At 45.2% G+C, this 13,003-nt stretch overlaps 1 protein-coding gene and 1 long non-coding RNA gene across 5 annotated transcripts in view; one reads left to right on the forward strand and one right to left on the reverse strand.

Moving 5' to 3' along the window:
• Nucleotides 1-8,663: 8,663 nt before the first annotated feature.
• Nucleotides 8,664-9,161, reverse strand: LOC109446649 (uncharacterized). Its single transcript, XR_002137248.2, has 2 exons — nucleotides 9,022-9,161; nucleotides 8,664-8,886 (listed from the first exon to the last, which is right to left on the reverse strand). It is a non-coding gene; the product is annotated as an uncharacterized LOC109446649 (long non-coding RNA).
• A 156-nt stretch (nucleotides 9,162-9,317) lies between these two features.
• SCAF4 (SR-related CTD associated factor 4) overlaps nucleotides 9,318-13,003 on the forward strand; it is a 61,894-nt gene continuing 58,208 nt past the window's right edge. For all 4 annotated transcript variants that reach the window (XM_019730173.3, XM_019730175.3, XM_019730174.3 and 1 more), the window contains exon 1: nucleotides 9,318-9,783. In XM_019730173.3, coding sequence (XP_019585732.2) covers nucleotides 9,754-9,783 — 30 coding nt within the window. In that variant the 5' untranslated portion in view covers nucleotides 9,318-9,753. The remainder of the gene's footprint in view (nucleotides 9,784-13,003) is intronic.

Consider the following 13,003-nt stretch of genomic DNA (forward strand, 5'->3'; position numbering starts at 1 on the left):
CGGGCAAACGTTAGATTGGGGTGGTTCAGTCCTGAAAGGTGACATGTCACTTCAGTCAACACTTGATTTTAATAGTTTCAATTTTGAAAAAAGAATCTTAGATCCCTATTTTTAAGTCAGTCAGGAAATGGCTGAAATTATTTTCCTTTATTAGTTACCTGTGTTGATTAATTTTATGTGTCAGCTTGACTGGGCCACAGAATGCCCCGATATAAACATTACTTCTGGGTTTGTCTGGATGACATCAGCATGTGAATTGATGGAATCAGTAAGATGGATTTCCCTCTCCAATAAGGATGGGCTTCATCTAATCCATTCAAGGCCTGAATAAAGCAGAAGGTGGTAAAAAGGAGGAATTAACTCCTTTTTTCCTGCCTCACTGGTTGAGCGGGGACACATCATTTCATCATTTCCTGCCCTAGGACTGGGATTTACACCATCAGCTTTCCTGGTTTTCAGGCCTTCTGCCTGGGACTGAGCACCAGATGTCTTGATTTGCCAGCTTACAGATACTGGATTTTATGTATGTATAAATCTCTCTCTCTCTCTCTCTCTCTATATATATATATATATATATATATAAATTTCCAGATATATGAGTAAATATATATACATATACACACTAGTGGTATACATACATATATATATATGGTGCTGTATATAATATATATGTATTATATATATAATATATATGTATATATATTATATATATATTATATATATTATATATATATACACACTATATATACCGAGGGTGCCAAAAAAATGTATATACCTTTTAAGAAAGGAAAACTGTATTAAAATTGTAATAATATATACCGATAACAAAAGATGAATACACATCACATTTGACTTCTGCAGTTACAAAAGGTGCTCAAAGTGGTTACCATCAATGCACAGACACTTATGGTTATGGCGAACTACTGCTAGAGCAACGTTGACCACAGTGTCCACTTGTCTACATTTTTTTTTGGCACTGCTGGTGTGTGTGTGTGTGTGTGTGTGTGTGTGTGTGTGTGTGTGTATTCTTATGGTTCTGTTTCTGTGGAGAACCTTGACTAATACATTACTCATATGCTCACCATAAGCTCATCTGCTTATTATCATCATAGCTACAATCATCTGTCCAAAGTATTTTAGGTTTGCTGCAAACTTATCTGTATGATGTCTTCTTTTAAGGAGACTGACTCTTTCTGATCACAAAAGTAATGCATGCCTTCTGTGGGAGTCTAGAAAATGCTGAAAAATTAAAAAGAAAATGAAAATTCCCCCAAATCCTATCACCCCAATTGCTACTGAGCTCTTCCTTCTTCCAGTTCCTGTTTTCCTTATAGTCTGTCCCACTATTTTGGCACTAAGGGCATAATGGGCAGGAAGATAGAGGCTGACACAAAAAGGAATCATGTGGGTCCTTTGAGGACAGAGGGGGCCATCCATGTGGAATTTTCCAGTGGGCACTTGGAAATGCAATTGTATACCAGGAGATTTCACATCCCTAAGTGAAGCAGGCAGAGGGATCACAGATGTGACAGATAAAATCTCAGGGAGGGGAGGAGGATGGCCAGAAAAGGAAAGTAGACCAAGGAAAAAAGAGGAGTCTTGTACAACATAATTAGTTTATATTTGCTCCAGAAAGGATATGGGATAAAGCATTAAAAAGAACCTATTTTTCTTGAATTCTTATCTATAAATGTTTTCCTGGACTCTTCAGGAATGAGATGCTTTCTCTCTATGTTCTCTCCACCTGTGGACTATAGCCAGCATTCCTTTCAAGAGAATGATTTGACATGGGAGGGGCACAGAATTAACCAGAATATTACTTCCTGAACGCCATCTTTTCTTTCCTCTGCAAATTGATTTCATCTACTTTTTTTAAAAACATGAGTTTGGAGAGATCCAAGATAGTGGAATAGATAAATGCTGTGCTTGCCTCATCCTGTGAACACATCAAAATTACAACTAAATTACAGAACAATCAACCTGGAGAACCATCTGAAGTCTAGCTGAACAGAAGTATTATAACTAAGGATATAAAGAAGAAGTCCCATGGAGACTGGTAGGAGGGGCAGAGACGGACTGGTCCCACACCCAAGTGTGGCGGTTGAAAATCAGGAGAGATATCCTGGCCACATATGTTTCCCACAAAGGATCAAGGTACCCCAGCCTCACACCAGGCTCCCCAGCCCAGAGTACTGGTGCCGGGAAAAGGAGCTCCCACAACTTCTGGCTGTGAAAAACAGTGGGGATTCCAACCATCTGGGTGGGACGGAAGGCTACAGGAAACCCAGACATCCTCTTAAAGGTCCTGCGCAGGCACTCATCCTGGGCTCCAGTGGACTCTGGGGGCATTGGAGACACATGAAGAGAGACTGAGTTGTGTACCTTCGGGGCAAGGACTGGAGGGACAGTCCCCATTCTCCCTGCATGGGGCCCTCCTTCTGTGCAGCTGGCAGGCGGGCGCCATCTTTCCTGTGTTGAGCCCACCCCCACAGACCAAATCGGAATCTGATTGGCCTGGTGCGCTCCGCTGCTCCACCCTGCTGACTCACTCAGACCCTGCCTCACCCAACTTGCATACTGCAGGAGGCTTTATCAGCAGCTGAACCTTATGGGAGCCAGCAGGTGGCAGCAAGCCTCAGAGTGTCCTGGCTTTTTGCAGAGGTACCCCAGACCCGGTACTGTGGCAGCTGACCTCGGTTCGCAGCGTGGCCTCTCCCATGTGCCTCCAGGTACAGCACAGGTAACGACCAACCATGAATTGCTCCTACCAGGTACTCCCCAGCCATTCACAGGCAGTGGGCAGTAGTTGACCTGGGCCTGCACTGGGGCCCCTCCTAAGAGGCCCCAGAACCAACATACTTGGAGGTTGGCTTCAGACAACAGCAGAGCACCACCCAATTAGCCCCACAAGTGGCACATCCAAAGGGCAGTCTTGACAGGCATCAGAGCCCCCTGGGGCAAATCCTGCTCTGTGGGGTTAAGCCTCCCCCACCCCCCCGCACAGCAGCCCATAAGCTGTGGACATGGCCAAACCCCACAGCCAGTCAGCCTGAGGGTTAATACCACCCACTGACATGCCAATAGCAATCAAGGCTCAACTATAATAGGAAGGCACACAAAATCCACATAAGGGACACTCCTGAAGCACCTGGAGCAACTGACCAGGGAGACTGTGCCAGGCCCCCACAGGGTACCTACTACATAAGGCCACCCAGCCAAGACTGGGAGATACATAGATCTACCTAATACATAGAAACAAACACAGAGAAGCAGCCAAAATGGGGAAACAAAGAAATACATTCCAAATAAAGAACAGGAGAAAATTCTAGAAACAGAACTAAACAAAATGGAGGCTAGCAACCTACGAGAGACAGAGTTCCCAACAATGGTTATAAGGATGCTCAAGGAACTTCGTGAGAACTTTAATTTGAGCTGGCAAGCACAAAAAAAAGGACATAGAAACCATAAAGTAAATCAGAAGTGAAGAATATAATAACTGAAATGAAGCATGCACTAGAAAGAATTACCAGCAGACTAGATAAAGCAGAGGATCAAATCAGCAATTTGGAAGACAACACAGCAAAAAACACCCAATCAGAACAACAAAAAGAAAAAATAATCCAAAAAAATTAGGATAGTTTAAGAGACCTCTGGGCAACACCAAGCGTAACAACATTTGCACATTTGCATCATAGGGGTACCAAGAGGAGAAGAGAGAAAGTAAGGGATTGAGAATCTACTTGAAGAAATGACTGAAAACTTTCCAACCTGGCAAAGGAAATAAACATACAAGCCTAGGAAATACAAAGAGTCCCAAAAAAGATGAACCCAAACAGGCCAACACCAAGACACATCATAATTAAAGTGCCACAGTTTAAAGACAAAGAGAGAATCCTAAAAGCAGCAAGAAAAAAGTAGTTACCTGCAAGGGAGCTCCCATAAGACTGTCAGCTGATTTCTCAACAGAAACTATGCAGGCTGGAAGGGATTGGAACAAAATATTCAAAGTGATAAAAAGCAAGGACCTAGAACCAGCAAGGCTGTCATTTAAATTCAAATGACAGAAAAGAGCTTCCCAGACAAGAAAAAGCTAAAAGAGTTCATCATCACCAAACCAGTACTATAAGGAATGTTAGAGGGATTTATTTAACATAGTTCTATAATGCATTGGGTCCCAAATGCAAACTGTCCAAAGCTGAACTCAGGGGGAAAAAAAAAGATAAAAAATATAAATAAGAAAATGGCAATAACTACATATCTATCAACAATTCTTTCAATGTACGTGGATTAAATGGTCCAATAAAAAACATAGGGTGGCTGAATTGATAAGAAATCAAAACCCTTACATATGCTGCCTATAAGAGACTTACTTCAGATTGAAGACACATACATACTGAAGATAAAGGGATGGAAAAAATTATTTCATGAAAATAGAAACAAAACAAACAAACAAAAAGCTGGGGGAGAAATACTTATACCAGACAAAACAGACTTTAAAACAAAGGCTATACCAAGTGACAAAGAAGGACCCAGTAATACCCCTTCCTGGTACTTATCCAGAGAAATCCAAAACGCTACTTCGAGGGGACATGTACATCCATATGTTCACTGCAGCATTGTTTACAATTACCAAGATGTGGAGGAAGCCTGGTTGTCCGTCAATGGAAGAATGGATAAAGAAGGGGTGGTGTGTATATACAATAGATTATTGCTTAGCCAGGAAAGGGAATGGGTTCTTGCCATCTGCAATGGCATGGATGGACCTGGAGGGTGTTGTGCTGAGTGGAATATGTCAGACAGTGAAAGACAGATGCAATGAGATTTCACTTATATGTGGAATCTAAAGAACAAAATAAACAAACAAACTGTAATAGACTCATAAATAGAGAACATTTTCATGGTTGCCAGATGGGACGGGGGTTGGAGTATGGGTAAAAAGAAAGGGGGAAGGGATTAAGACGTACAAATTGGTCGTTACAAAGTAGTCATCGGGATGTACGATGCAGCATAAGGATTACAGTCAATAATATTGTAATAACTACGTATCATGTCAGATGGGTACTAGATTTATTGGGGTGATAGATGGGATGGGAGTTGGGGGACAGGGTGAAAAAGGTGAAGGGATTAAGAAGTACAAATTGGTAGTTACAAAATAATCATGAAGATATAACGTTAAGCATAGGGAATATAGTCAATGATATGGTAATAGCTGTGTATAGTGCCAGGTGGGTATTAGACTAGTCAGGGGGATCACTTAAATTATATAAATGTCTAACCATATGCTGTACACCTGAAATTAATATAAAATAATATTGAATATCAACTGTAATTGATAAATTTAAAAAGGGGGGAAAGGGGAAGGGGAATAAGAGGTCCAGATTTCCAGGTATAAAACAAACAAGTCATGGGGATGTAATGTAGAGCATGGGGAATATAGACAATAATATTGTGATAGCAGGGTACAGTGTTAGATGGTTGCTGGATGTATCATGGTGATCACTTCTTTAGGAATATAAATATTGAATAACTATTGTGTACACCTGAAACTAATATAATATTGTATACTATCTATATTTTTAATAAAAATCTTTTTTTAAAAAAAGAAAAATAATAAACACACGAGTTTGTTTGGAATAGCTTTTCAGAACTGTTTTCACACCCACATTATGAACCCATGAATCTGTTTAAATCTATGTTCCTTGAGAGAAAATAAGTTTGCAAGTGGATAAAATGTCTTGCTGATTTTGCTCAGTCACATGTACTTACGATCCTCCAGCCATCTTTTTGATAGGTCGCATTCCTGCTGCTTCAAGGTCTGCTCACAAAGGACAGTTCTCATGACTTTATGTCATTTGCTAAAAATTTCCTCTTGGAGTATTTGATTTGTCTGCCTGGAGTGATAGAGATGGAAGTCCAGCAGTAGCTATGCAAATGGCTGCCAGATGTCTCAGAGCAGATAGAGGTGCTGCCATATTCTGAACAGAAAAATGGTAAAAAATGCTCCCAAAGCACCCAAAGATAACACATATTCCCCAACTTGTTTAAAAGAACTCCCAAACACTACTGTGTTTCCCCGAAAATAAGATCGGTCTTACATTAATTTTTGCTCCAAAAGATGCACTAGGGCTTACGTTCAGGGGATATCCTCCTGAAAAATCATACTAGGGCTTATTTTCCGGTTATGTCTTATTTTCCGGTTATGTCTTATTTTCAGAGAAACACAGTATCAAAATAAAAACCAAACAACTTTATCCAGAACAGAACCTCCAAAATCTATTTACCTCAAACACAAGAGTCTTAAAAGCCAAATCTTGTTTTTTGTATTCAAATCTCAATAGGATGGTGCACAGAAAATGTTCTTCTTTGGCCCATCATTCACTCAATTCAACAGCCATTATAGAGACCAGCAGCTATAATGCATTGAGTCCCAAATGCAAACTGTCCAAAGCCGAACTCACCACCTTCCCCACAAGCCTCTTTCTCATCCCAGTTCAAGATTTCGACCTTCCTTAGCCAAATCCATTTCCCTGACTCACAGGAGGAAAGAAGATTGCTTATATGAATTGAGGGAGAAGGATCCTATTAGGCTTTGTGCACCCACTTTTAAGTTCGGCCACTGTTCACGGGAAGAGGTAGAGGAAGGTGGGGGCAGAGCATGGTGGAGTACTGCAGACTTTTTTTGTTAGATAATAGCAACACACAGTAAGACATGCTACCATATGCATGGAAGCATCTGATAGATGTTGAGTTTGGCTGGGAAGCTTTTCAGCACAGTGCCTTGCACAAAGTAGGTGCTGGATAAACGATTAATAATTGAAAGATGATGTCTAAACATCGGCTAGCTGCTGCATGGGCCTGCATACATGGAGGAACAGAGAGCAATTTTGCGTGAGAGCAAAGACCAACATGTGTCAATTCCCAGATATGTCCAGGGAATGACAAAACATGGGTTGTGCCCTGGCAGTAGGCCAGAAACATGGTGTGGGGATCTTGGACAGTATTTATCCAGTGGACAGTGGATATTCAGAAAAGCCAAGGGATTGATCCACTAAGAACTGCATTTTCTAATGCAATGTTGGTGGTCCTATGGATGACTCTTACAGAAACAAAATGGGTTTTGAAAACATGATAAAAAGGTAGTGATAGGAAGTCATATGAAGTAGATGATGGATAGGTCTGAAAAGAATATTTGGATCTATTTTGTTTGTTCCTTTGGTAAGAGTACATTTCTCTATCTTAAAAGAAACAAGCACATTCTCCCTTCGTCCTGCAGCTTTCCTGGTGCCTTCACAACTTGCCTTCACAGCCAAGTTTCTGTAAAATATCTCCTGTTGCCTTCCCCTCTGAGTGCAAATCAGTTTGGCTTCTGCCCTCACCACTCCTGCCAATGTTTCTGCTGAGGTCCTAGATACTATCAAGGTACTTTCCAACTTTCCAATCCTTGTCTTGCTAACTTCTGCATTCAGCACGGGATGGGAGGACTGCTTCTCGCGTGCCCTTTATCTGCCTCTTCTTACTCCAACTTCTTATCCCTACATACCTGCGATCTCAGTCTCATTTCCATGTCTGTTTCAGCTCCTCCCACACCAGCTGTGCACTAATGACTCCCAGATCTCTACCTCCTCTCAGCCATCTCTACTGACTCCACGTGTTTATCCAACTGCCTCATACACATCTTCACTTATTTGCCCCAGGGGCAGCTCAAACTCCATAGGCCCCAGAAGGAAATAATCTAATTCATTTTAGTTAACTGAATGGGGCCTCACTTGCTCAAGTATAACACAGGGGTATTACTAATAGACACCTCAGACAGAAGCCTGTCGTGGAGACTAAATAATACAGAATAGCATGTTGGATAGACCCTGGCACATGTAAACAATTTACAAGTGTTAACCATTATTCTGCCTTCACTCAAACACATTCCTTCCTCCCGTGTATTTCCTAAATTGACTTATAAACCCAACCAACCACCCACATCGATCAAACCAGAACCTTGACCATCTTCTTTGACACCTCTCTCCTCCTTAACCTCACAGTGGCTGTCCCAGCCTGTCTGTTCCACTTCTTAAACATCTGACCTTGTCTCTCCTTCTCCACTCCAGCGCCTTAAGCCCTCAGCATCCCCTGGGACTAGGGCTATTCTTTCCCTGACCCCACTCCTGTTATTCTACATCTTTTTTTTCTGAAACAGCACATTGCATGACACCACCCTCTTCTTACAATCTTTCAATGGCTCCCCACTGCCTTGGGGTCCAAATCCAAACTCTTTGGAAAGGCAGATTCTTCAGGCCCTGGTCTCAGTCACTCTCTCTCAGTCCACCTCACTCCCCCCAGCTCCAGCTGGTCCTCCTTGGGAGAAGTTGGTGTCACAGTGCTCATTAAGCTCAGTCAGGCTGGACTGTCTTCGCCAACCGCTGCTTCTCCTTCCAGATGTACCTCAGGTGCCACTTCCTCCGAGCCTGACTGGACTTCTAGTCGGATATATTTCTTCTTTGTTCCCCTGGGGTCTCTATCCTTAGAGTTATCATGCTGTAGTAATCATCTAATGATGTGCCTGTCCTACCCACTAAACTGAGTTGTCTGAAGGCAAAAAATGTGTCTTTTATGTCTATGTTCCCAGAACCCAGCACGGCGCCCAGAAGACGGTAGGTACATACTCAGGGGAAGTGAATCAGGGCAGTGTTAATCACCAAAAAGGAAACAAGGTGGTTTGTGTAATCCGTATCACGGTTTGGCGAATCCACTTCTCCCCGCGGTACAAGGCTGTTCCAAGGACCAGGGGTTGCTTTAGGCCTGCATGGAGACCCAGTGCCTGTGTCCTTCTTAGTGCTTCATCTCGCGCAGTCACAAGCCACAAGGCTGCATCCGCAGAGGCTGCACGGGAGCCTGCAAAAGCACGCACAACCAGCTGAGGTTAAATCCTGCGCCCTTTGTTCCAGGCAGCAGAGCCAGCGGCTCCGTGCCCGACCGACCGGGTCGGGTGCAGGGCCTGCGTGGGCAGAACGGCACACAAAAACGCACCGGGGAGCGCCGCATCCAGCAGGGGCGCGCGTGCGCGCGGACCTTCCCCCTGCCAGCCTCCCGGCCCTGGTAGCTCCTGCTCTACGGCAGCCCTAACCCGACCCAACCTCGCCGCTAGGCCTTCTCCCCCGCGCGCGGCCGCCGCGAGCGGGAAAGCGCCTGGCGTCCCGGCGTCACGCGCCAGCGCCAGCTACCCGGCGCGCCGGGCGCGGGGCGCGGGGCGGGACGGGGGCGGGGCCAGCGCGGGCGGGGCGGGGCGGGGCGGGAGCCGGGCACAGGAAGCGCTGGGAGGCCCGAGCCGTCCCAGGGTGCCCCGCGCGGCGAGGACTCGGGCCGCTGCCGCCATCCCGCTGGCGAGAGGGAGAGAGAGAGGCCCGCCCGCTCACCGGCCGGGCCAGTGTGGGCCAGTGCGTGAGGGCGCTGGGGGCCGTGTCAGCGAGACCCAGAGCGCAGCCGCCACCACCAAACGGACATGTTGGAGTCCAGCGCCGCCGCCGCCGCCTCTTTTTCCTCATCCTCCGAACGGGACTGAAAGGGGGCCCGCCACCCCTCCGCCTCCGCCCCTGCCTCAGCCGCCCGCCTCGCCGCCTCGTCTCAGCCTCTTTCTGCCCGACAACTAGCTTCGCCGCTCGTCGCCTGCCTCAGCCCCGGCCGGTTTCCCGGCCCCGCTCAGCCGCGGCGCGAGGTCTATGTGACCGGCGGGCCCGGAGCAGCCGCCGCCGCAACGCGAACATGGACGCCGTCAACGCCTTCAACCAGGAGGTGAGGGGTGCTCGGGGCAGGGGGGAGCCTGGCCTGCCGTGGTAGCCGGGGCGCCGTTTCTCCCGCCGCCGTAGGTTTAAAGCTTTGGTCGGGGTGGGGACGCTTCCTGCTCCGGTTCCGGAGCGACGGGGCCTGCGCGGAGCGGCCTGTGGCCCGGGAGAGGTCGCGGCGGCCACGGGAGCCGACCCCACACCCCTCCCCCACTGCTCACCCCCAGGCGGCGACCTCGGTCTGCCCCCCTCGCCCCCTTCCGGCCTCCCCCAGCCCGTGTCCGCGCCGGTTCCTCTAACTTTGCCCCCTTTCGGATCCGGGCGCTCACGCTCTCTGCTTCCAGCCCCGTTATTGGCTTCGGCTTGCCGGGGAGCCCGCAAGGGACTAAGAAAGAAGCGCGGGCGGGCGTGTGGATTGGGGGCGGGGGAGCGGGAGCATCTGCGGGTCGCCGGGCTGCCGGATCTGCGGCCTCAGCTCTCCTGTTGCTCAGGCCGCAGCGCCGCGGCGGCTGGACTCTGATCCCGGGTCGGGGAGGAGTTGGAGAGGGTGTTTATCCCCTCCCCCAGGATTCACACACTTCGGAAATGGGGTTAACAAACGGAGAGGGGGTGGCTCTTTATCATTTCGAGTCGTGAACCCAACACTCTTTTGGGTTCTGAGGCCCAACGTGACACCTAAAAAGTTGAATGGGAGAGAAGAGCATTTGCTCCGCCTTAGTCCGCTAGAAAGCCGACTGTGGCCTCCAGTGCCCCACGCTCTCACCCCTTCCGCGGTAGTTAATGCTCAGCTCGGTTCTACGGGAGCATTTATACGTGAAAACCTCCCCAAACCGGGAACAAAGCTGCCTGCCACATTAAAGCTCTCTAGTTTTATTTCAAGTCATTCCAGGTGCGGCGTAGAGTCCACACGTCCTATTCATCAGAATGGATTGGGAGGGGGGGGTGGATCTGACCATTGATGATTTAAAATGCAGTTACAGAATGGAAACTTGTCATGCATTGAGTTGGATTATCTTCATTTTTCAAATACTGCAAATAAACCCAACATTTAAAAAAAAACATGTAGTAGTTCTAGATGTCCTGATGGGAGTTAAAAACTTGCTACGTCTCACAATGAGATTTTGTAGATTCACTTGATAGACTTGTAACAAAATTATAGCGTAATAACTTTCTTGTTGTAGTGTAATAACTTTTGATTTGCAGTGCCATAATAATGGGACCCTCCAGTAAAACTGTGGTTAAGACTGTTTATTGTCTTACAAAGTAATCTACAAATAATTTGTCTTCAATTGATGGGTACAGAAAATGTCTTAACTGCAGTAGTTGCAACTGGTGTTGGACAGTGTCTTGCAAGGTTCAGTAGTGATGATTTTTAAAGTAACGAAATAATATTTCCTAATTTTTGATGGCCAGGGAATTTGTGATAGTGCTTCAAAGATTTTAGGGTCCTGAAGGTAGAATTCACTGGAATGTTGGCTCCATGAGGGCCAAATGGGAGAGGCTTAATGTTCTTTCCCTCCTTCCCCCACCATAGCAGGTGCTTGGCAAGTACTTATTGAATGAATAAGAATTTATACAAATAGTACAACAATTTCCTTTAAGATTATGAGTACATTTCTTACCCAAGATGAAAACTGGATATTTTTATGGCAATTTTTAGTGAACAAAGGGATTTTGTGTATTAAGATCAGAAGTATTTAATTCTCATTCAGGCATTACGGAAGTTGACATTAATCATATTATTAAGTAAAGCATCTTGTTAATTCTGGAAAAGTGTGATCATAGTTTTTACTTGGAAAAATAAAAATTAGGAATGATATTGACTCCTTGAAAAGGGGAAATGGCATTGTAAGCTTTTTAAATGTACAAAATGAGAATTTTTTTGTTATTTCTCATTTTCCTCAAATAATTTTCATTTCCGTTCCTGGTCTTACTTTATGAATTGCAAATTGCTCCATGTTAGGTATGTGTTGCTAATTGCAACTCTCCTCTGAAGCACACTGTCTTCTGGAGAAATTAGTTTAACTTTAAAATCCATCTTTTGCCTGCTTGATTTGAGTGCTTGTCAGTTATTTCTCCCCATTTATTAAATGTTATTTATTCTTTCTAACCTCAAATCTCCCATCTTTCTTCATTTTGCAAACTTTTGAGTGCCCACTCAGCTGTAAAACCATGTCCCGAATATAGTGGCACTATGGAGGACCTCTGCCCCACAGGAGTCCAGGCTAATAGAGGACACAAGTTAGACAAACAACTTCAGTATGTGTTAGAACAGCTTTCATTGGGACCCTTATAAAGTAACATGAGATGGCCATGGGGGATCAGTGAAGACTTGGGAAGGGAAGAAGGTAGCAGTTTGGGGATTTCAGAACGTGTAGGAAACAGATTAAAAGGTAACTGTGCTGAGAAATAAGGGAACAGTAGTTTGACTCCGGAGGCTACTGGCAAGTAAGGATGGTTAAGTAGTTCCGGGCATGACAAGTTTTGCGCCTAATGTGTTCGAGTTCCATTTTTAGACTGTGGATAAGCTAAAGGTTTTAAGTTGTGGGGTGATACAATCAAAATACTGCTTGATTTGTCGTATGTATTGTAGAAGGCAGAGATGTGGGGAAGAATGGCGGGTTGGGGGTTGAGGAAGGAGAGAGAAGTAGAATCTGAACTTGGCATGTCTGTAGTGGGAATGGAGAGGAAGGGAAGGATGTGGGCCAGAGGCATCCATGGACCTTGGCATCTCATAGAATTATAAGCACCGTTTGCCCTGACATTCTAGGTGCTGAGAGAGTGGTGAGGCCATTAACACAAGTCAGGCAGTCTCAAAAGTATATTTAGTGGAGGGGAAAATATGTTTGGTTTTTGAACAGCATGAGTTTGAGTTTGAGTGAAACAGTCATGTGGAAATTTTTGGCAAGCAGTGGGTATCTGGGACTCAAACTTGGAAGCAACCAAAAGATAGAGGGAGACATCCACGAGTCACTCTTAGATGTGCTGTGAAGAAATTTGAGAGGGGGAGAGAAAAGGAATTAATATTTAATAAGCATCTGTGGCATGTCAGGCAGTTTATATATACATATCTAATTTAATATTCCTACAACCTTACCTAGATATCCATTTATAGGTGAGGAAACTAGTTTTCAAAGAAGTTAAATAATACTTCTTCCAAGGGCATGCTGCTAGCTAATGGCGGAGCTGTGATTTGAATTCAGATCTTTCCATTGCAATTGCTGCCTGAA

The sequence above is a fragment of the Rhinolophus sinicus genome, chromosome 17 (assembly GCF_057876585.1).
Source record: "Rhinolophus sinicus isolate RSI-liver-muscle chromosome 17, RSI-T2T, whole genome shotgun sequence".
Lineage (NCBI taxonomy): Eukaryota > Metazoa > Chordata > Mammalia > Chiroptera > Rhinolophidae > Rhinolophus > Rhinolophus sinicus.